At 36.7% G+C, this 24379-nt stretch overlaps 1 protein-coding gene across 3 annotated transcripts in view; it reads left to right on the top strand.

The window, feature by feature from the left end:
* The first annotated feature begins 13 nt into the window (after nucleotides 1-13).
* Nucleotides 14-24379, top strand: part of Klc (kinesin light chain) — a 28669-nt gene continuing 4303 nt past the window's right edge. Inside the window, exons 1-9 of one of the 3 annotated variants that reach the window (XM_089836527.1) lie at nucleotides 17-359; nucleotides 13609-14074; nucleotides 14186-14282; nucleotides 14360-14588; nucleotides 14643-14832; nucleotides 14905-15178; nucleotides 15289-15515; nucleotides 16120-16395; nucleotides 19079-22551. In XM_089836527.1, coding sequence (XP_089692653.1) covers nucleotides 13634-14074; nucleotides 14186-14282; nucleotides 14360-14588; nucleotides 14643-14832; nucleotides 14905-15178; nucleotides 15289-15515; nucleotides 16120-16395; nucleotides 19079-19330 — 1986 coding nt within the window. In that variant the 5' untranslated portion in view covers nucleotides 17-359; nucleotides 13609-13633 and the 3' untranslated portion in view covers nucleotides 19331-22551. Of the gene's footprint in view, nucleotides 360-13608; nucleotides 14075-14185; nucleotides 14283-14359; nucleotides 14589-14642; nucleotides 14833-14904; nucleotides 15179-15288; nucleotides 15516-16119; nucleotides 16396-19078; nucleotides 22552-24379 lie in introns of those variants that run through there. The other 2 variants (XM_089836517.1, XM_089836536.1) reach the window with 2 other exon arrangements.

Genomic DNA, 24379 nt, shown 5'->3' on the forward strand with positions numbered 1-24379 from the left:
CCCCTTAAAAAAAACGGCTGAAGCGGGGAAAAAAGCGTCTCGATAATGTAAACCCCAGAATTGCTCTAAAACTACTCCGAAATACCTGCTGATGAGTCATGTTATAGCACTGAAACGTAAAACCGATTTCGAAATAATGCTCTCAGTGCACTCTGGTGCAAGCTCACTGTGAACGCCATGCGCCATCACGCTTTTTCGGGCAGAGGCCGCGTAGATCGAGACTAAACGCCACGCCATTTTGCGAGTTTTTTCCCGTACATTCGTCTTATTTAGGGTAAAAAAGTTATATATTTTACGGGGTTTTCTTCACCTCTTCGACGATAATTCGATGAAATACGAAACTTGCGATTGCCTAAGCTGTAAGTGTTTAATTTATTTTGATAAGGGGGGTTTTTGTTTGGCGAACAACAAGCAACCGTCATTTTGGCAAAGGCCCAAATATCAAAGAACGAGAGATTGAATATGGAATATTGTGGCGTGATACCGTGATTCGTGTGAAACGTCCTTTCTTTAAATTAAGCCTTGGTTTGATTTCTAAAGGCGTTGACCACTAGCTTGAATAATATCATAATAGCCTACTTTTAACGTTCATACTGGTTGTAAAATTGTAAAGCACCATTCTTTATGAAAATGTGTGTTTAATAGTGTAGTATAAGACTGGTTGAATAAGTGTGGAGAGGCGTGTACCTTAGGGTTTGGCTTTTTGATAATTGATTTTGAGTGTAACACCTGTCAAATACTAGGTTAATGTATGACAGTTATTGTCTAATGACGGTACACGGTTAAGGGTGTAAATATTGATGGTTGACCAAGCTGGTGTAGAAATATGGGTTTGTTATGTTTGCTGTAGAGTATTAAAAACAATGTATGGCTTCATTGATTATTGAGCAATATTGTTGTGTAATTTTCGTTTATTACACTCTTTAGTAATCATTGAAAATTGTTTATGAAATATTTTTGTTTGTTTTGCAAAAGACATGTTACATGAATAATTTGAACAGGTGCTATAAATTTCTTAAAATGCTTTGAAATATCTACTCATACTCAAGCATAACTTCTATGCATAGGGTATTTGTGGAGATAAGATTTCAATCTAAACAGCCCATTAAATTTATAGTATGATCATGGATAAAGAATTCGCGTGCGGAAATTTGTTTTCACGCTATAGGATCGGCAACTCCCTATCTCGAACGACAGAATATTCTGTATACACTCTGTTACAACATCGGTTGTCAGCACGCGCAAAGCTAGGCCTCTATGTAATCTAGCCTTGCGCGTGCTGACAAGAGACAAAAAACTTCAGGATCTTCAGGATTTAAAATCGTTTAAAATATCCTGAAGTTTTTTGTCTCTTGTCAGCACGCGCAAGGCTAGATTACATAGAGACCTAGCTTTGCGCGTGCTGACAACCGACGTTGTAACAGAGTGTATACAGAATATTCTGTCGCCCGAGATAGGGAGTTGCCTATCCTGTAGAGTGAAAACAAATTTCCTCACGCGCATTCTTCATCCGTGGTATGATTGTTTAGGTAAGGTTGCCTTGATTTAGGTTAGGTTCAATGGGAGGTCAGGTTGCTCTTCTAGCCTTATTTGCCAATAATTTATTACAACCAAACTTCAGTTTGGAAGCTTTTAGCATTCCCCTGTACTCCTGGTTGCCTTAGGTCAAGAAAATATTTATGAACGTAATTTTAGTTGGGAAAAAGTATCATGACATGATACTTTGAGAAACACTAATTTTAGATTATAAGAATTATGGAAATCTTTGAAAATTGAAATCTCATGGAATTTGAGCATGAAAACGTATAGCAACCCTAGAAATTATTGGCATTTATGAGGAAATGAAAATATTTACTTTATAGAAGTATAAACTAAAAGACAGATCGGTCTCCTAGTTACACTTGACTGAACATTTAATGTCTTAGCTCCAGTTTTACCGAGGTGATACCAATAGTTTTGGTCTATATAGTGGTAACTTTTTGACTTGGTCTTTGTGTGCTTTAAAACACTAATTGTTGCAAACCATCTACTATGCAAATACTTTCCACCAAACAAACTAGTAAATAGCTTTACGAAATAAATACATCATTATGTGAACGTAAGAAGAAGTAGGTATTATCTCTTCACTAACGATGTTGCTAAGAAAGTTATCTCAGTTTATCCCCTTGGCGCATGCCGACTACAAGCTCTTTTAAGGATGAGCCAAAGAAAACAAATGTAGTATAAATTCCTTCGGAACAAACCTCCTTCTAGAAATCCTGAAAACCGTTATCTTTTATGATTTACGTGAGAGATTAATGTTTAGTGATTGCAAATGCTCCCTTAAATTCTACATTCAAGATTTTTCCTATTAGTATTGAGGTCATTGGCATTTAAGTGAATTGTATACCCAACTAAATCCACCTTCACGAATGTCATAGTCAATATAGGCAAAGTCAAGAAGATTTTTCCTCAAAGGCAGTCGATCACTAAATAATAATACAGGGTGTATCAAAGAGGATGGTAGGACCGAAGTATAGGGAATTCTATGGACGATTTTGAGTCAAAAATGTTCTATGACCTCAGACATTTGGTTAATAAGAGTCACCCTAAACCAGTTATAATTAGAGGGGTTTTAATATTATTAAGGGGGTCATCTCGAAAACCCTCAAGTCATAATATAATAGAGTAATTCCGACTCAAAATTCGGTTCTACCACATTTTCTTTTGGAACACCCTGTATAAAATCCTATAATTTATGAGAAAAATGAAATAGATAATATATTATAGAAAGGTCAAAAAAAGTAGAGATAAAAGATAGGTATGAACAAAATTTTTCAATTTTAGTTCTGAGGATTATCGTCCTAACTTGTTCTGTAGTTACTCTGTCATACTTAAGCTAAAGTCTTTACGTTATTATGGCTTCGCTGCTAAGTGAAATAGTAGTACTACAACAATTTTAAACCCAACCCCTACCTTGACGTACTCAAGGGAGTGTGACCAAACTGGATCTTGACTCACTGTAAAAAGACAGAACGAATTTCAAGAAAAAATAAATAATGAAAACAAAATTTTATTATTTATTTATTTATTCTATATTTGAGGTCTAGGGGCATTTAAGCATAATATCCTAATAATGTGTTTGTAAATCCTTCCCGCAAATAATTGTATTAAGTTCTTTATAAAATCTCAGGGTTCATACAAACCTGGAAAACAGGGAAAACCTGGAATAATCAGGGAAATAAATAGTTGACAAAAACCTCAGGGAAAACTCAGGGAAATTTCGAATTTTTAGTAAAATTCAGGGAAATCAGGGAAATTTGCGTCAAACAGGGGCCGAGTAATTAAGCATTTAATGTTCATAAACATACCCCCTCCGTAAGATTAACATTACACTATATGCTCCATAGGATACTCCATATACGGGAAAAACCTGGGAAATTCAGGGAAGTATATGGGGAAATAACCTTGGAAATTTGTTTTCCAAAAGTTGTATGAACCATGTAAATAGACTTGGAAAAAACGTAACCTTTCAACTCTAATTAGCCCTTAATTTAAGACCCATTGGATTAAGTTTTTCTTTCCTAAATTGACTTGTAAAAACGTAACCTTCCAACTATGATTTCTGACTCTAATTAGCCTTTCGTGTAGACTTTAGACAGAATACTTTTAATAACTAAAAAGTAAATAATACTAAATTGGAAATTTCCTTATGAATATCTATGTGGACCCAAAATTTAACGTGACTCGCCCTAGCTTCTCCGTTTCGTTTATTTTTCATTTCCTTCATGCAAGCAGACAAGCGTGAAGTTAAATGGATTTTCTTTCTAATTCTTAACGATTTTGGTTCCTTTTATATATTTTTTAATACCCCCCCTATTTTAACAAACCCCTCTTCGCTTTTATGTTAATGTATTTAGGCTTAACCGCTTAAGTATTATTTTTCACAGTGTGGCTAAGCTTAGGTCAAAATCACTGCGAGTGTTAATGTCGAATTTTCAAGATGGGGTTAATTCAGGGCTCCCACCATGTCCCTAAAATGCCTAAAACCCCCTACTTTTTTTTGAGGTCCCTAAGCCACCATAGAATCGTGATTTGGTCCCTAAATCACCATATTCCCAGTTCATAGCCAACTAGATTAGTCTAGTATCTAATCTAGTTGGCTATGCCTAGTTTAATGTGCCATCAGCTTATAATTTTCAGCCCATGCAAGGACCAAAAAATACTGATTGTTAAGTGTGATAGAATTGTGATAGATAAAACATGAATATATAAAAAATATGTGAGTTTTATTATAAAATATTTTTACAAATATCTGACTTTAAGTCATTTTGTAAAAATATAAGTTCAAATAAAGATGTCATTTTGGTTCCTATTTGGTCCCTAGTTTAAAAAATTCCGTGCCTATTTCACCCTATTTCTAGCCTGAAAAATCCCCTATTACCCTATTTTTTTTTTTTAAGATTTTGGTGGGAGCCCTGGGTTATGGAGTTGCAGTCTGGAAAATAAGAATATTTTTTTAAACTAATAATTGAGACCAGCATGGACAAAGCATACTGTTTGCTTAGTCCATGGGAGTCGGAACCAGTGACCCGACCACCTAGTGTCCAAAATAATAAACTGGTCCTTGGGTGTGTCCCCCATTAGTTTTCCCGCAGGTTTGCAAATTAATAAAGTGGTCCATAGGACCTGTAACCCCCACTTCTTGAATTTAAAACTGGTCAGAGCAATTAATAATCTGATTTTGGACCAGAGGAATTGTCATATTTCCCAGATTGTTATGGACCCTTTTTCATCATCTGCTTAGGGATTTAAACGGAACATCCGGTATGTGGATCCAAAGACGTTAGATGGGGCTTCAACGTTACCAGTCCACAAAATTTCTTCTGTTTGAAGTCATATCTAACGTCTTTGGGTGATCATATAGGATGGAACTTCCGTCTTAAGACAAGAAGGTGGTCAAACAAAAAGCTTTATTATTATTTTGAAAAGGCTCTAGATTACAGGGCTTCCACCAGGTCCCTAAAAGTCCTAGTTTCCTTCAAGGTCCTTAATCTACCCTAAAATCGGTATTCGGTCCTTAAATCGCCCTATTTTCCAAAAGCCCTAGAAAAAAACATTTATTTAGTAGTTAGTCAAGGGTAGATATGTAAAATAACGGTTTTCAGAAGGAAGTAAACGAAAACCCGGTATTTTCTGTAAAAATAACTTTTAGCTATTTTGTTGAAAATCGGAAAAAAGAGTGATATAACGTTCTTAACTTCAGCTATTTTGTTGAAAATCGGAAAAAAGAGTGATATAACGTTCTTAACTTCACTTAATACTTTAAAACATGTCAGTTTGAGACATTTTTATGTCTTAAAGATGTCATTTTGTTTTACCGGTGGTCACTTTTCGGTTCCTACTTTAAATTTTGGTCCCTATTTTCATCGTGAAAAGCCCCATTTCCCCCGGGGTATTTGTTTTTGATATTTTGGTGGTAGCCCTGATATTAGTCTCTTAGTGTCCCTCATCTTTTAAAGAGGCACAAGATTGGGTTGAAGGATAAAGTAGCAGGGTGCTATATGCCATATTTGATATTTTGAAAGCTATTATATCAAATAATAGCGTCACGTTTCGTCTAGAGTGATTTCTTTTTTATTTTTCATTGCGTTTGCAATTTCGAAACCTCTATGGAAAATCATTTCGCGATCCCATGCTGTTATATTCAATTTCATCTAGAAAGTCGATAAAAATTTTGAGACTTGAATTACGGTCGGGGATGTAGTCAGGTAAATTGCCTGTGTCAACTATGAACTATCCGTTTTTGAAAAACACGTTGTCGTACACGTCCTAGTCGCAACTAATCACTAATTAGCGATCGGAAAGAGAAGCCATAGGATAATAGTTCAAGTACAAAACAAAGAGACAGGCCTACTTTGTAGAATGCAAAATGCAATCTTTTTTATTGGAAATTCAAAATACGTAAACAGTTATTATTTACTGTAAATTATTCTAATTATATAATAACCAACGCAAAAGCGTTTTAAAATCCTTAATTTTGGGCCAATTTCGTAATGAATGGTTTGTGTATAATATTTTTCTTCGGGAAATATCTGTTTTCGTACTAAAAATCTGAAAAAAAAAACACTCAAATTATATTAATTTGCTTTTCGCAATTATTTTCCCATTTAAATCTGACGTGAAAAAAAAATTAAAGTTGATAGCATAAGTTCATAAGTTATGTTCCATAAGTTTGTCACTATAGTTACAAACTGGAGCTTGTCATGAAGTGACGTAGGTCATAGATTCGAGGTAAAGCGACACCTGGTGAGGCGCTTTCAAAGGCTAAGTACAGACTAAATTGGAAGATGGACTGCAAAATTAACCGAGTGTAGTCAATTCTCGCGTGTCGTTCTCGAACAAGCTCGAGCTGTAAGTCTCTAACATTACGTAGTATAGGTAGTGTCATACTTATGGAATATATCTTATAAACTTATGTCGATAGCAATACGTTCTTTTTTTAATTAATTAATTAAACCCTTTGGCCATTAATAAATTCATGATTTAGATTAACTAATAAATAATTAATAATTAAAATTTAGAAAAAGCTTCGATATTTTAATCGGTTTTGCTGCTAGTCAATTGTCGCATCATCTGGACTCTCTCTTATATATTGTTAATTAAACCCTTTGCCCATTAATAAATTCATGGTATAAATTAACTGATAAATATTTAAAAATCAGAATTTAAAATTAAGAAAAAGCTTCGATATTTTAATCGGTTTTGCTGCTATAGGAATTAAAAACGAAGTAGTTAAGTTTACTTAGTCATCTCTCTATTATGCTATTTATCTTTATCAAGTATTATTATCATCACTTGAGTGAGTGCCTTGTCTTTTCATTTTTATTTGAAAGAGTACAACAATGCAAACGTTAACTCCCCGTCTCCTATAATCGAATTAAACTGGAACCCCCCCCCTTCTTTTTTTTCTTCTTTAACCCCCCCCCCCCCCAAATATATAAATGGCGTGTACACGTTTTAGGTCAATCGGTCGATTTTGTTTTGGTTCTGCGATACGGGCATGGCAAAGTTTCTGTAGAAAAGATAGCCCTTACTAACAACAATTCTTTCTATAAGAAATATATTTTTATTTTTATTTGAAGAAAGGAGGACTCGAGAGAGGCCTCCGCCTACCTATTTTTAGCTTTTCCACGTCATATGACCTAATAACATTGTATAGAATCCATTTGCCTAATTTTATTCCTCTAGACCACTAAGTATTAAGTACTAACGTCAAAAGCCTTAGATCTCTGTTCTCTCCTGTCAGATATTAAAGATACTTTCAACGTTTGATTTATTCATTTCCAATATCGTTAAGGATAAAATGTAATGGGTTTTAAAGGGGTAGTAGCAAAAGTCCATAGTTAAAACCAAAAGTATACTTCGTTAACAGTTCCCAACCTTTATCTGTAGACGCCATGTAAAATAAGAAGCAAACTACCCTCCTCTTAACCTCTACACGAACCAACCAATCGGAGTAGAGCTTTTTCAGGTCGAAAGTTTATAGTAATAGTACTCTGTGATGGTGATCCAAGCGTTAATTCTTGGTACTAGAAATAGCATCGGCTAGTTTCTCGTGACGTCACATCCTATCTCTTACCTCAGGTTTGCCGACCATATTGGAAGTCGTCAGCTCAAGCCATACAATTTACTTTAGACTACGAAAATTGACGTCACGTCCTCGTAGCCCCTCCCCTTTCAGTACCACTCTCTATTGAGCCTATTCACGGGAATTTCACGCGTGTTCAGTGTGCTATGGTCGTGAAGGTAATCACACGCAGAGAGGGGTCGACACTATTCTGAGAGGTAAGGGGGCATCTCATAATAAACAGCGTGAGCAATGTTCAACGAAGTATACTTTTGGTTTTTATCTACGAACGTTTCGTAGTAGACTATATATTAAAGAGAGTTTTTTGTTGGGGGAGGGGCTAAGATTCGTGACGGAATTTACATCGCCATACTAGTGGGTTGAATGCGTTGGAGAAACCTGAAACGCACCGGTATGGCCGCCAGAACAGAGTTTGGACTTAGGAGGATGTGACGTACCATTTACTCAAATGAAAACTATAAATGATTAACATGGGATATATGGGGCAATATTATTCCTATTAACTGTATGTATTCCTGATAAAACGCCAGATATTTTCCAGCAGAATCCAGTACACAGTGACAAATTGCCTACTTTAGCTATAGTAACAGTTAATCTACTTTGCCAATATTTACTTTTGACGCGTTCCTACAATCTCGAGGCTACTTGTTAACGTTCATAGATTATTATCTTAGGATTGTTTGCTTTGTTAAATAAGAAGGTAATCACAAGTTAATGCTTTGAAACAACATCTAGGAAGGTAAAGACGCTGCATCCTAATTCACGATGCCCTAACCATCGTTTAGTACTGAAACCCAAACCCTAGAATCATCTTGAAATCAGAAAGAATCACAGTGAAACAGTTAAAAATCCCGTTAAACGATTAGAAAGCGAGAATCACATTGAAAACTTTTAGAATAATCAGAAGTATATAATACTTCTCTTCGAGAGAAGTGTATCACAAAGAGTGTAACGTCATTCTTCCCAACATCATTTTACATTTGGAGCAAGGTTACTAAACCGAATCACATACGCGATAAATAGTTCCCTCATCATTACTCTGCTAGCGCTTAACTATTGGCCAAGGCGCTTGTGGATTTTTGCCCCACCCCAGGACGAGGTTTGTGGGTTGATTACCAAACAGTTATAGAATTCACCTTACGGTGCCCATCTGAAGTTTGATGAGCAGGAGAGCAAACAAAACTTAGGGTCAGCCATGGAAGAATCGTGTTACACAACTAAGGTAATAAGAGGATACAGAGTGTCATCCTTCTATTATTATCCCCTTTTGGAATAATGGAGAATCTCAATGAAATCAACAAGAATCAAATTGACATCATTTAGAATAATGGAGAATTAAGTTGAAATGATTGAGAATCATATGAAATCAACGATAATTATGTTAAAATTAAGTTAAAATTATTGAGAATAAAATGAAATTAACAAGAATTAAGTTGAAATCACTTAAACCTCGCAAAATCATAATTTTTCTGTAGTCACTAGTTTCTCGGTTGAAACTCTACCTACCGTCTTTGGTCCCACATACCGGATGTACCTTATAAAACCCTTTTATCATTGCTGAAACTATCTCTTTATATATGGGAATTTTATCCCCCACCCCTCCCCCTTCCTCTCTCGTTGTATTGGTGTGAATGTATAGAGGGACCTTGCGTCTATCGATTTTAAGAGTTAAGGGGGCCCCAAAATCTCTTAATGTTCTCATTCGCCTCCCGCTATTCTTCCTGTGTATTGCGGAGAAGTTAGCCTTGTTAGACTAGACGGCGGCGCCAGTGGTGATCTAAAATGTACGGGCACGAGCCCCACCAACGCGCCTTCCTTCTTTTCCCAGTTACTCCACGGTCCATGACTAGCCGCTGCCGCGTCCTTCGCCTACTACGGGTACGGCACTTTGCACCATCCATTTCCCAAATTTCCATCCACCCCGACTTAAACCCAGTCAGTCCCCACCCACATAAGAATGCCTTTAATTTTATTAAGTGAAAAACTGGGGATCTAGGCTCTGTTTAGTCTTGGCCCATAACAGCCCTTTTTAAAGCGGTATATGTTCTTTACTTGTGAATTATTTACACGAATTTATTGATGTATTTCCAACCGCAGTGATTCGGTGATTCTAATATCTTGAAGTACTGTCTTGCCTTTCGGTTTGGGCTCTATATATAGAGAGTGTAGTACGTCACACCCTCCACAAAGTACTGGCAACCATATTGGTGGATTTCAGATTTCCTTCTGCCTTCAACCCACCAGTTTAGATTACCTCACTAATCTTAGCTCCTCCCACAACCAAAGGCCATCTATAGATAATACGCACTAAAGGGGCTAGAGAAATCCCCCCCCCCCCAGTTTCTTAACTGCGCTTCGAGGTTGCCAATAATTTGTCAGAGCATCTTTGGAACTGAATCGTGCAGAAGTGCAAGATTTTCAGTCTGTTGTTGATAGCGGTTGAATAATTGCACTCACAAATCAAAGGCAACAACACTTGTCTGCACACTATCGATAGAATAATGGCAGTTTCCCTGTTTTGACTGTATTAAGGTCTATGGGCGAATGACATGGGGTGCCACTAGTCCATAGCAGCATAACGGACCAGAGATAGGCACACTCTTCTATTTATTTACATCTGATAGTGCTATTGAGGTTAGGAAGTCAGCCTTCCCATCCTCCCGTAGTCCCGTTGTATTTAATGTGTTAGGTCAAGTTAGGTTTAGGTCAGGCTTTGGTTCAATGGGGGTTCAGGTTATCGTCTTCTAGCTGTGCTATTTAATTAAGTTTATACTTCTTTCAAATAATAAATTGGCTTCGAAATAATTAGTTGAAATCCCTCGATCTTTAATTGCAATTTTCCAATCAGCCGGCAAGATCAATAAATAGTAAATATTGCCATTTTCTCTTTTGAAAGACCCTGGTGGTCGAATTTAACCTCCCATCATCGTTGTCCATAGCGACATCAACTTTTGAAAGAAGTGAACCGATCGACCAAACTAATAACATAAGCTGTAGGGAAAATATTGAACACTAGCGCTACGTACAGTACCCCATGCATTGTCTCCCACCTTGCCCTTTTTCGTCCCCTCCCTTCCACACCCAACCAATTCTCCCCTGTTTTTCTGACGTCATTTTAGCCACGCCTATTTAATGTCTGGGTCGATTCTCTTTCCCTATCACATTCTGCTCATATGATTCCAATTTTAGTCCAACGAAAGACTGGTCAGAAAAATTTCGTCTCCCCCCTTAAAATCTCTCCGCAGTTTTTAATCATAGTAATTCCTCCCTCCCTTTACCCTAAAGTAATTCCAATTTATTTAAATTAATTACGTAACAAACGGAACGCGGCGTAGGAGTAATTGTTTAAAAAATATTCGTTAATAATATTTATTTTAAAATGCGCCGGTTTTTCATGAATTTGGATTAAATATTTTTGGTGAACGGTCATAATGTGGACTTAAATATCAAGAGTGTCTCTCTCTCTCTCTCTACCTGTACTGTGATTAAACTTAAATAGACCCAATTATAGTGTAAAGTGACTCTAGGAATTATGTCCGAAGCTATCAAAGCTTATAGAGTGTGAGTAATGCCTTGGATTTTTAATTGGTTCTAATTTTTTTTTGTGCCTAGTTTAAGCGTTTCTATGAGTCATTGAGATTGTGACGTGCGTGTTTGTGTGGGATTATCTCTCTTCGTTGCTACTAAATTACTATGTCGCACTTGCTGATGTAGTAGTGGTTGTATTATGTTGAGTTTCAAAACAAATGCGCATTTTTAGGGGCAATACTATTATTTGGTGCCCCAGCCCCTAGTGGACGGTTGTACATAAATCGGTGCAATACCGATATTTTCATCTAAATTAATGTTTAACAGATACAAATTATAAATACCAAATAATAAATTTTGCTGATAAAAATACCGATAACAATATTTACCATAAGTCATTGAATTTGTGCAAAAAAACACACACCTTGAAAATGCGGAATTTAAGCAAATAAGTGAATTTATGCAAAAACACGGACTTCCTTTCAATGAGAAATCGAAGATTGTAGGGAATAGCTTATTCAAACTTGAGTCTATGGCATTTAGAACATTGAGTATTTAAATTTCGAAAATTTATTACTGTTAGTGTTGAAACTTCAAATACTAATTAAATTGTACAGGATTTTAAAGACCGCACTTTTTTAGAAACGGCAACTTTCGTTTTTGAGGACTCGTGGGGCAAGTCACATTTGGGTCTAAATACTTAAAAAGAAATTAATTTTTATCGCGATCTTTGTAAAGATACGACGCTAATTCGTTCTTATTTTTTTAAACTGAGAGGTCTGAGGATGAGTCCACCACTTTCGAATGTTTTTTCTTTAAAATAATCCTTTTTTATCAGAATGATATGATTCTTTACTGGATTTAGCTTTTTGATGTTCTTTTTTGCATCTTTATTGCTATGGAATAAAGCTCATCTTCTATTTTCTCTTTCACGATTTTTCGGAATTAGTACAGCTACGTAGAAAAAATATAGACTTTGAGGCGTAGGTCCAAGACAGTGCTCTTTTAAGCCACGTTTACACGAGACACTTTGAAATCGTTTTCAACCGTAATGGAGACTGGACAGTTCGAAATGGAACATTTTGCTGTTAAACATGGGAGATCTTTCACGAGAAAATGGAATTATTATTTTCAAAAAACGCGTAGGAATTTAAAAAACTGTTAGAAAGTGTTTCGTGTAAAGGCGGCTTATGTCTTTTATTCAGCGACTTTAAAATTGCATTGCCAATTTTTTTGACAATTGATGCCCAAATACAACATTAATCTGTTTAAACATTTCTGGACTATAGAGTTACAACGTTACGTGTTTACACTCCTTGGAGAAGCTTACAGTCCAGAGCCTTATATGTTAGTGTTTACAGAAGTATATAATAGTTCTCTTCGAGAGAAGTGTACCGCAAAGCGGGGTAATTGTAATATAATTCTTCCCAACATCATTTTACATTTGGAGCAAGGTTACTAAACCGAATCACATACGCGATAATTAGTTCCCTCATCATTACTCTACTAGCTCCTGCTAGCGCTTAATTATTTGTCGAGGCGCGCTTGTGGATATTTTTACCACGTCAACTTCGTCAAGACGAGGTTTGTGGGTTGATTGCTGAGGTTTTAGTTACCAAACAGTTATGGAATTTATCCCACTTTGCGATGCACATCTGAAATTTTATGAGCGGGAGAGCAAACAAAAAAGGTGAAACCTGGGAAGAATCATGGTACATAACTGAAGTATTAAGAGGATACAAAGTGACATCCTTCTTCTATTATCCCCTTCTGGTATTTATAATATTTGGAAAAAAATCGAGCCTATTCCGACGTGAAAAATAATAATATAATATTCGATTGATGATCCAAAGCATACAATAATTGTAGCTTGTTCTTGTGCATTGAAGATTACCATTTTTATTTTTTATAATTGGATTAGAGTCTAGTAGTCTTAGTGTCTTGCTATGTAATGCTGCGGTAATACAACTACCTCATTTTTTGTTAGGAATGAAGAGATTTATTTTTTAACCCATTTAAACTTTACTGTTGTTGATAGTATTTATTATTGTTTATTGTGAGGTTAGGATTTTTTATAAATCCATAAAATCTGGGACCTTTCATAGCTCTTAAAGCCCAGGGGAAAAAATCAATCCATGCATACATGCGTCGTCTTTATATGTTCCTGTATCTCTTATGCAACCAGAGTTGTAATGGTTCGAAGTGGATGCGTCTATAACGATAGAGAGGGGGGAGAACGCCTTTTTTGTTTGTTTTATTTTTGCTTAATAACTGGAGCCCCGATTGTTGTAACCGGGTAACATTAGGTATTATTGGAAAGGGTAGGAGTATAGCTGTCACGTACTTAAAGGATTTCTGTGTATCTGTTTTAGAAACAGAGTTGTAGTGCACCAAAGTGAAGGTGCAATAAGGATTCCTATTGGGAGTTGACAGGAACTGTTTTTTATTAGGAGGAAGATAGAATCCATCGGCAAGATGACGCAAATGACGCAAGAGGAGATCATTTCCAATACGAAAACTGTTATACAGGGCCTAGAAACTCTTAAAAATGAGCATGGCTCAATCCTCACTGGACTTATGTCCTCGCTTCGAGCGGTCCAGCAAGAAAAGGGCGATGGATTGCTCATGGAAGAAAAATCCGGACTCGTTCGCAAGAGCCTCGAATCCATAGAACTGGGCCTGGGAGAGGCCCAAGTTATGATGGCGCTCGCTGGTCACTTGCAAATGGTCGAGGCTGAGAAACAAAAATTAAGGGCCCAAGTTCGTAGGTTATGCCAAGAAAATGCTTGGCTTCGTGACGAACTCGCCAATACTCAACAAAAGCTTCAGGCTTCTGAGCAATCAGTCGCTCAGCTCGAAGAAGAAAAAAAGCATTTAGAGTTCATGAACACCCTGAAAAAATACGATTCTGGAGAGGTGAGGCTTTTTTCCCTATTCATCTGATTTCAGGGAAGTGTCAAAAAAGTTAGGGAAATAGCAGTACAACAAAGCTTTTGAACGAAAAATGTAACGCAAGACGTTTCTTAGGGTATGGATGAGTCTGTAACGGAGAAAAAGTCTGACGTTGAACAACCCTTAGATCTCGGATTCCCTGATGATGACGAGGATTCCGCTCATCAAGAAGGTACATAAAATTGAAAAAACAAATAAACTTAACGAATAAATGTGTTGAGGCTTTGTTCAATAATAATCTTTATATAGCTTTATCACCAACACCTCCTGGTCAAATGGCAGCTGCTGCCAACGCGGGCTACGAAATCCCAGCCAGACTTCGTACCCTTCATAATCTGGTGATTCAGTACGCTTCTCAAGGAAGATACGAAGTGGCTGTGCCTCTTTGCAAACAAGCCTTAGAGGATCTCGAAAAGACTAGTGGACACGATCATCCTGATGTGGCCACAATGTTGAATATCCTAGCCCTTGTCTATCGGTAAGTGTCGCTATTTCGTTGTCAGACCCAATTGTCTAATAATTTTAAATTTAGGGATCAAAATAAATATAAAGAAGCTGCGAATCTATTAAATGATGCCTTGGCAATTCGCGAAAAGACTCTTGGTGAAAATCATCCGGCTGTAGCGGCTACTTTGAACAATTTAGCCGTCTTATACGGAAAACGTGGGAAATACAAAGACGCGGAACCTCTATGTAAAAGGGCTCTCGAGATAAGAGAACGAGTAAGCTATTACGTTTCCCTCTTTTAAAAGAGAACGGAGCTAACTCGTACACTTGTTCGGTTGGTTGTTCAGGTGTTAGGTAAAGAACATCCTGATGTGGCGAAACAACTAAATAACTTGGCGCTCCTATGTCAAAACCAAGGAAAGTACGAAGAGGTAGAAAGGTACTATCAAAGGGCCTTGGAAATTTACGAGAGATTCTTGGGACCCGATGATCCTAACGTCGCCAAAACCAAGAACAATCTAGCCTCTGCCTACTTGAAACAGGGTAAATACAAAGAGGCTGAGATTCTATACAAACAAGTCCTAACGAGAGCCCACGAAAGAGAATTTGGTTCTATTGACGGTAAGGGCGGCTACTTCTACTAGAAACCAAAAATTTGAAAGTTGTAAATAAAGCAAAATGTTATTTCCCCTCCCGTTTTGGTTTTTTTTTTTTATAAATTGTCATATCAGGCGACAACAAACCAATTTGGCAAGTCGCTGAAGAACGCGAGGAAAATAAAAATAAGCAGAAAGATAACGCTCCTTATGGCGAATATGGTGGCTGGCATAAGGCGGCCAAAGTTGATAGTCCGACTGTAGCAACTACCCTTAAAAATTTGGGTGCGCTTTATAGAAGGCAGGGAAAATACGAGGCTGCTGAAACGCTTGAGGATTGCGCTTTGAGAGCGAGGAAAGAAGTATGTGGTGCCTATTTAGTATCTAGTTTTTCACGTTGAGGGCTGAAGCGGTCGCGATATTTTCAGGGGTGTGCGAGTACTCGTTAAGTTCGAGTATCGAGCCAATTACTCGACTCGATACTCGATAACAACACATTGAGATACTCGAGACAGATTCGAGTAGCTTTTTAACATCTTAAATACTCGAGTCCGAGGCTTACAACTATAGCAGACGATGAGTTCATGATCATTTATTTTGAAAATCAATTGTTCAATGTTTAATTGATCACTAACAATCTTTTTGAACTAGTTCGATATTAGATAATTGAACATCTTCGTTATTTTCAAGAAATTTACAAAATTGCTACTCGACAAGTCAATATTTGAGACTCGATAATTACTCGAAAGAACCAAAATTTGACCTATCTAAATACTCGATACTCGAAAGTATTTTTGAGACTCGGCTCGATACTCGATAAGAAATTAGTTTCGATACTCGGACTCGGCTCGAAATCGAAAAAACGGGACTCGCACACCACTGGATATTTTCGGGAAGAAACACTTTCAGTTGTTTGATGGTGAAAACTTATACACAGTTTCTACTATTTCTTTTACCACTTGAAAGGCTCTGGAAGCTGTAAGACAAGGCGCTGGTGGCGCTAACGCTAGCGCCGCGGGCGGAAACAAAGCTTCAGCAGCGCTCTATTTGGGAGCGGATTTCTCCACATCAATGACCAGAAGCGGCGATTCCATTGGTAGTAACACGGCGTTGAGTACCGCTGGTAGGAGGAGACCTTCCGCTTCTTCCAAAGAAGGAAGTAGACGAGGTTCTAGGGAATCATTGGATAGTATCGGGATGGATAAGAACACCTCCGCCGGAGGAGGGGAGTATGCTGAAGACGTGAGTGCATAAAACATTTCATTTTTGAAAAAAAAAAAAGTATTTTTTTTTTCTTACTTCTTAGCTTCTGTTCTAGTGTATTGTGATAACTTGTTTAAATTTTTTTTTTCCCCTGACGTAAATTTTTTATATATTTAACATTTTTAAAAGTAACAACCGCAAATTCATTAAAGGGAAAATTTTTAAACACCTCCCCGTTTTTAAAGGAATAGCTGAAAGGTTAATTTATATAGATCCAAGTGTTGTTACATATCGAAAGTTCGCCTAAAGTTTCATTTGCGTGTTCGCGTACGCAGCGCCCTTTTGTGATCGGTTTGTCCAATCAGAGGCAGGATATAGAGTAGTGTCGGTAGAGAGGGGAGTAGACTGTTTATCCCTCCCTCTAGGCGCGCTTTTGTAAGAGAGGATACTGTACGCGCCTGGTAGGGGGGATGACACTGAGCTAAGAGCTAGAATAATGTAAGTTCTACGTATGCAAACATCATACCCTTCTATCTCTTAGCTAAGTGTCATCCCCCCTACCAGGCGCGTACAGTATCCCCTCTTACAAAAGCGCGCCTAGAGGGAGGGATACACAGTCTACTCCCCCCTCTACCGACACTACTCTATGGTATGACGTTTGCATAGTAGCCTTGTAGGACTGACATTACTCTATATGTATGCGACACACCAAGGATGATCGGTAGAGGATGCGTAATCCGAGAGAAATCGGCCCGCTCAGGTCTGGTGGGACGCTTGAAAATGGGGAGGAATGCACAGATAAACGTCGGGCAGTCTTCCTGATTCGTCTGACTTAGATCTCCCGCAATTTCCGAGTATTCTTCCTCCATTTCTAGCGTCTCAGAGGATCTAAGTCGTTCCACAGTTAGCGTGCCGATTTCCCTCAGATTATGTATCCTCTACCCATCATCCTTGGTGCGTCGCATATATATATCCTGCCTTGGACACACTCTCATATTGAATATACCTCTTACGCTCGTTTTGCCAAGCAAAGAGCGTAATATGTAAGAGAACCCCTGGTTGGATGCTTTAATATCCTTTAAAAGTCTGAAAATTCATTAAATTGGAGTCGGATTTAATTTATGCAAACATTAATTTTGGGCGAGTTTTAAAGAGTACACCTCCTTAACTCAAAATCAATTAAAAAGTTTAAAAATAAATAGTTCATATATGGCGCTATTCCTTTAAAAATATCTTAAAAACGTTAGGGACGGAAAAAAATTAGCGAAAGAATTTAGAATCTCAATGAACTACAGTTCCTTTTTATTTTAAAATTAATATAATAATATTATTAATCATTTTACACAAAGTAACTAAAATAGAGGGGACCATATTTTCTCTTTTTTTTTAAAAAAAAAAATATAACGGTTAAAAGAATATATATTTTGTCACGTGTTTTGACAGTTCGAGTCGAGCCCCAAAATTTTAAAGTTGGTAAAATTTTTCTTCCCCCACACCAACGAACCAAATCTTCGTCTATACATTTACGTAACCCTTATTTTTAAGTTAATTGATAATTTATTGAACTAAATTTTTAAGCCTATATGGGGTCTTATTTGTAAAAGCTGTGATTTACAATATATATATATATTTTAGTCGTTTATATATTTTTGTTTATTTCTTATTTCGCTTTGTTGTCTTATTTTATTTACGAGAATAGCGTATCCGAGAGTTGAGGTTTTAAATTTTTTCCAATTAAGTAAGCCCTATTTTTCAAATTATATAAGCCTATAATGATAAGATAACTTCATTTGAGTGGAAATACGCTCATTACACGTTAACATAATGTAAAAATTTATCACCTCGTCTCTGATATCAAAAACGGATTTATGTAAGAAGAACGTTGAACGTAGCAAATTCACTACGCATCCTCGCATACTTTATTGAGAAAGTTCGTCTGCTTATATTTTGACTCCACCCACAAATTCTGTATATAGCGACTTCTAGAGATCGAAAATCATGTTATTCTTATCTCTATTTTCGTGGTTAAATGTTTTTTTCCGAAATTGCGCCAGTGGTAAAAAAAAGCAAAGTGGACAACAATGCGATATAAATCCCGATTTAGTGGAATTAAGTTTTAAAGTTAAGAATTTAAATTCTTAACTTTAAAACTTAATTCCACTAAATCGGGAGTTATATCGCATTGTTGTCCACTTTATTTTTATTTTTTTACCACTGGCACAATTTCGGAACAAAATATTTAACCACGAAAATAGAGATAAGAATAACATTGTCATTTTCGATCTCTAGAAGTCGCTATATACAGAATTTGTGGGTGGAGTCAAAATATAAGCAGACGAAGTTTCTCAATAAAGTAAGCGAGGATGGTACTAGAGAGGCTAAAGCTACGATCCGACGTTCTCAGTACATAAATCCGTTTTGCTGATACGCTTAATTTTTTTTCAATTTTCCGTTAACAATTTTCCTTATTTTTCACTTTCTGTTATTTTTATTTTTTTCCTTTTTTATTTTATATTATTTCTGCAAAATTATTTGTCTTTTGTGTTTTAAAAAATGCACTACACAAACAAAAAAAAAACACCAAAATATCACTGAAATTGTGCGTGTGACTCTTACCAAAACCAAAAAAATTATAAAACGTCGAATATCGTACATCGAATATACGCTTTCGATAAAAATTTGTGTGCCTGGGTTTAAATATGTCATGTGCGTGAGAGAGCAGTCCCCCGTTGGCCTGGCCTCTTCCTCAGCCACCCTTAGTTATGTACAGAGAACCATTCAAGAACGAAGCAATAGCGGTGGTGCGACATCAACAACGTCCTTCAACGCGGGATCAAACAATGTCAATTTGTCAAGAAATGCCACAACCAATTCTACCGGTCTTAAATCGAAAATATTCCACGCTCTTGGACTACATACCCCTCCGCCTAATTCTCCTCCTAATCCTAATTCAAGCGCCAACCAAAACGTTTAGATTTAAATATTAATATTAACTAAAGAATTTAAAAGTAAAAAAAAAAAAATACGCGTACCGGCTGTACCAGTTGAGTTGGTATATTTAGCCGTATACTATAAGAACGGAAAGGAATTAGTGTTATCATAAGGAGATCATCTCTCTAAGGGCCCAAGATTCTATGTTACGGTTGAAATGTATGTATGTCCGATTTGGTCAGCCATCCGTCTCATCTCAAGTGGTATAATAATTGTATAGCCTAAACAGAGGCCGAGCGCATTCGCTGCAGAGTAATCCGGCATTGAACATTTTTCCCTCCTTCAAAGATTTCTCACGACAGCTCTTCGTGATTTTTACTAAGCGCGAATTTACCTCTTGTGTCTGAGAGAGCTGGGGGGTTCTAGAAATTCTCTTACTTATTTTTTCCCCTCAGTCCTTCCTCTCTCGCCTACCCGCCTGTTTTAGTTTGATTCCCAACCGCTTGGGAGCGTTATCTCAGAGCTCGCCTCTAGACCACGACCGGCTTAGGATATCGGTCGTGGCTGATTTTGAAAATTATTTTTCTCTCCCGCGAATTTCACGAAAAATTCGGAAGGAGCCCCTGTACAAAATTTACGTCACATCTAGCAGAACTAGATGTTTTTGCTAATAGATGCAATGCGCTTGGGCCCTTAGAGAGATGATCTCCTTATGGTGTTATCGATTTATTTTTTAAACAATTACGGTGAATTTATTAGTAAGTCGTTTAATATAGCTGTTATAACCAAATATAACTCGTAAATTTCTTTTAATTAATACACAGGGTTAATTAATTAATTAATTGTAATAAGCAAAGGTTTATTTCGATATATTCCAACCAACAGTCAGGGCTTTTTTTACATATATACAGATTCCAAATTTAATTTAATTTAATTTTAAGTTACGCAACGTATCTTCAACTTTTTTTACTTTGTAGACGCACTTACTAACTTGTACTAAATTTTTATATTATTTCAAGATAATTAACTTTTGTTTAGTTTTTCTTTTCTTTTTTATCGTTTCCTTAGTTAATTTTATATTAATTAAAAATATTTTAATTGCAAAAGGGGGAAGAAAAATTTACTACTGAGAGGCGCCTTTTGTTTGTTTTTTTGTTTGTATACAAAAAAATCTTACGTTAAATTCCGTATTGAAGTTTCTACAAAAGTATTAATTTAATTTAATTTTTTTTATATAAAGAATGTGAATTTCTCCCCCCTTTTCCGACACAATAATTCAAAATGTCGCTTTACAAAAACAAATACTAGATTTTGGAAATTATTATATAGTTTTTAAATTCAATGGGGCATTTAATATAATCAGAAGTAGGATAAGGGACTAGAAGTATTGAGGTAACCAAATTCGAAATTCACTTGGCGAAAGTGAATATTCTTGATAACACACCAACGGTTGGCCCTCTGGTAGCGGTTTCAGAATTTTCCCTCCAAAACGTGAAAGGCTCGCGGCGGTAGACGGCCGAACTAGATTCAAGCACCCTCGTCCGTGTTCCGCGGCTTTAGGTTGAGGGGAAGGGGGTAGGAAATGTTTTTGGAACTCGACCAATTTTTTTCTCTCTAGTGTAGGCGCGATGGAAGCGGCATATAAAATCCTCAAACTTGTTCACTAGTGCCAGGATCTATTACCAATGCTAGAGCTCTTTACTTCTAGTCTCATCCTACTTCTGATATAATTAGAATTAAAAATTTTCGCGCCTGCCTATATCGGAAATAAATGAACGGTTTGTTCGTTACATTTATTTCTTACTATATATATATAAATAAATAAATAAATGAGTATCCATTTTATTACGAAGGAATTAAATATTGGTATAAAGTGAAAATTAGCTTATTTAAATTATACAATATAAAAAAAAAACTGTGATATAATACTTCCAAAACTAAATTAACTATCGAAGCTTTTGAGTTATTAACGAAAATGAGGAGTTTTGGAGTACTTACGTAGTAGTAGCGTGGTAAGTTTACGCTGCTAAAAATATGACGCTTTACTCAAGGGTGATTGGGGGGATTACGCGAAATCGGAGAGAAATGGGCGCGCTAACTGTGGAACGGCTCAGGTTGGGTGGGACGCCAAAAAATGGGGGAGGAATAGTCGGACTCAATTGTAATACACCCTTTTGATGAGTCTAAGAGGGAAAGGCGCTGGGGGTAAAACTCTGCCTTCCATCTCGCTTTTTAGCGCCTGCGCTGTTGGCGTTTTGGATCTGAGAGTGTGCAAACACGGCACTGGAGCAACCCCCTTGTATCTCCCGATACTAAGGGTTACCTACCCCCCTTTTCCCGTCGAATGGGTGTATTGGCTAAGGAGGACTACAGACGAACCAATTACAATTGAGTCCGACTATTCCTCCCCGATTTTTGGCGTTCCACCCAACCTGAGTCGTTCCACAGTTAGCGCGTTTATTTCTCTAAGATTTTGCATCCTCCCTCATCATCCTTTCTTTACCCTCCTGTTCTTGAAAGGGGTGTTAATTTGATCAGTGAAGTCACGTGATCAATACTAAAAATCTTTTATAGTAACATGTGGCCACTCCCTAAAGTAAATGCTACCACTGAATCTAGTGACCCCTTTATTCCTTAAAAACTCTTTGAACTGGCGAGGAATAAAGTGTAGTTTAAACCAGAGTGAGGCGTTCTGTCAGCTTAATACAATGAGGCTGACAGCTTTGACCATCTCTCGCTGTACGAGTGCAATACTTCGACCATCTCTCACTGTACGAGTGCAATATTTCGACCCCGTTTTTCTGGTTTAAAACTACACCTCTTCGTTCAAACTGTATTTTGAATCCTTCCAAAATCTAAAATTTACCGAACGAACACCGCTTATAGATTAAATAAATTATTTTTGCTAGAAAAAATACTCCCGAATTCTTAATTTCTTTTTTTTTTTTCTAAAAAGATTAATTAAAGTGTATATAGAAGATAAAAATAATGGCAGAAACAATTTAATTTAATTTAAGAGAAAGCTATTTAATATTTTTTTAAAAACTGAAAATGAGACGACAACGTACGTCCCTTCGATCTTTTTTCCCCTTAAGCTTTATTAATTTAATTTTGCTTTTTATTGTTTGTAGCAGGAATATATACAGCTAATATTAGCTGTAGGTATTCCTGTTTGTGGTAATTAGGTAATTGTCTTAAATTTAAAACAGAACGAAAGAAATTAAGGTTAAAAATAAAAACGAAACAAATTTTACGTGACTTTTATTTTTGGTTTCATATTTTATTTTTTTAGTATATTGTTTTATTATAATTTCTCGCAACAAATGGTTTTAATTAGTTTTTAAGGTTTTCAAAGGCCGTCGTAATTCAGGTTCAGCGCTTGTTAATTTCATACGCCTACGTTATATGACACTTATCATTATATAGTCTTTTAGCATCTTGATAACTTGTAATGTACATTTCTGTCTGTACTGTCTGTACTTAGGAGTAACAAGTTAACAACACGAATACGTACAGCTTATAGGAATCATTGTGTAGACATTTTCTCAACGTTTCTAGGCTGATTTTGTGGGACGAAGAATTTTATCTCCCAAATAATTTATTTCCTTCTGCGCCTTGACACTTGCGCGCGCATTCGAGTTAACAACCAATGAAATGACGCCAGAATTATGTCGCGTGACGCAATATACTCAAGCCCAGCCCGCAAAACCGGCATAGAAATTAACATGGGATATATGGGGGCACAATGATTCCTATTAGCTGCCTGCATTCCTGGTAACGATAATAAAAGAAACTTTGACCAGAGAGAATATAGCGAGACTTGTAGCTTGAGAAGGTGCCTTCTTATAATATCCACGTTGCTGTATTTTCTCTGAGTTAACCTCATATCATAATTTATGCCACATGATAAATTCATGCTAGTTTTTTCACGATTTTCGACAATTTTTAAAATAGTTCTGCATGTAATGCTGTAAGCCTGTAACATATTGACTTTTCAAATTTAATGATGCCGCAGTCTTGTTAAATTTGCATTTTGTTACAAAATTAACTGACGTGAAACCATTTGTTACCATTGAAGGGACTAGAAACTGAGAAAATTTTTGTTATGGAACCTTTACGGTAATGAAGGTCCCTGTTTGCAAAAACATAGAATGTCGATCTCGCTTCGTTACCAACTGAGTTCCATTTTTGCATCAACATGTCTTTTTCTTTCTCTCACTCTCTCTTGCAAGTCCCTTAATTAAACACTCGTAATTTTTATTTACACTTGTATCATTTTCTTTTGATCCCTCACCCCCTGACTTAAATTTATTTTCTTAACGTTAATTAATCTTACATTCAAATTATTATTTGTATTAACTCGGAAACCGCATCGATTGCTTGTTCTCTGTACAAAATAACAATCAGGGTGGCTGGGAAGGAAGACAATGGTACCGTACCATAAGCCTATTACGCAAGTTCACCACATAAGTGAAAATTAACCTTGGTCCACTCAATACCCAGTGAATTCATTTAAGAGTAAAAAAATATATATGTAACCATCTTATTAAAAACTAAAATCTGATGTCATGTACAAAAATTTGCTTTCCTCAAAAGTTCATAGATTAAAACAAAAAGTGTACTTCATTGAAGCTTGCTCGCGCTGTGTAATATGAGAAAGTGAGAAACGCCCCTTTTACCCCCCTCAGAACAGTGTCGACCCCCTCTGCTTATGATTCCTTCACGATCGTAGCACAGGGAACATAAGTGAATGGGCTGAATAAAGTAGCTGACACTAGCTCTAGTACCAAGGATTAAAACAACTTTTGGCTGTGGTTTAGTTTAAACAATTGCCACTAGATGCTCCCATAATCGAGGGGAGGAGTTGACTGACCCTCTAAGCTTAGCAAAGGCTAGTTTTACCTCCGCCCTCACGGATTGGCTCCTGCCTTTGGCAAGGTAAAGTTTGTAAGTAGAAGATCAGCCAGAATGTTAGGAGTGCCACATTTGCTTTAACCTTTGGATCACCATCATAGCGTACTGTTTTCTATACACCTAAAACCTTTGATTTTACAAAGGTTGGGAACTGTGGACGAAGCATACTTTTTATTTT

The sequence above is a fragment of the Phalangium opilio genome, unplaced genomic scaffold, assembly GCF_054372755.1.
Source record: "Phalangium opilio isolate 3A_F unplaced genomic scaffold, DU_Popi_V2 ptg000003l_1, whole genome shotgun sequence".
In the NCBI taxonomy this organism is placed as follows: domain Eukaryota; kingdom Metazoa; phylum Arthropoda; class Arachnida; order Opiliones; family Phalangiidae; genus Phalangium; species Phalangium opilio.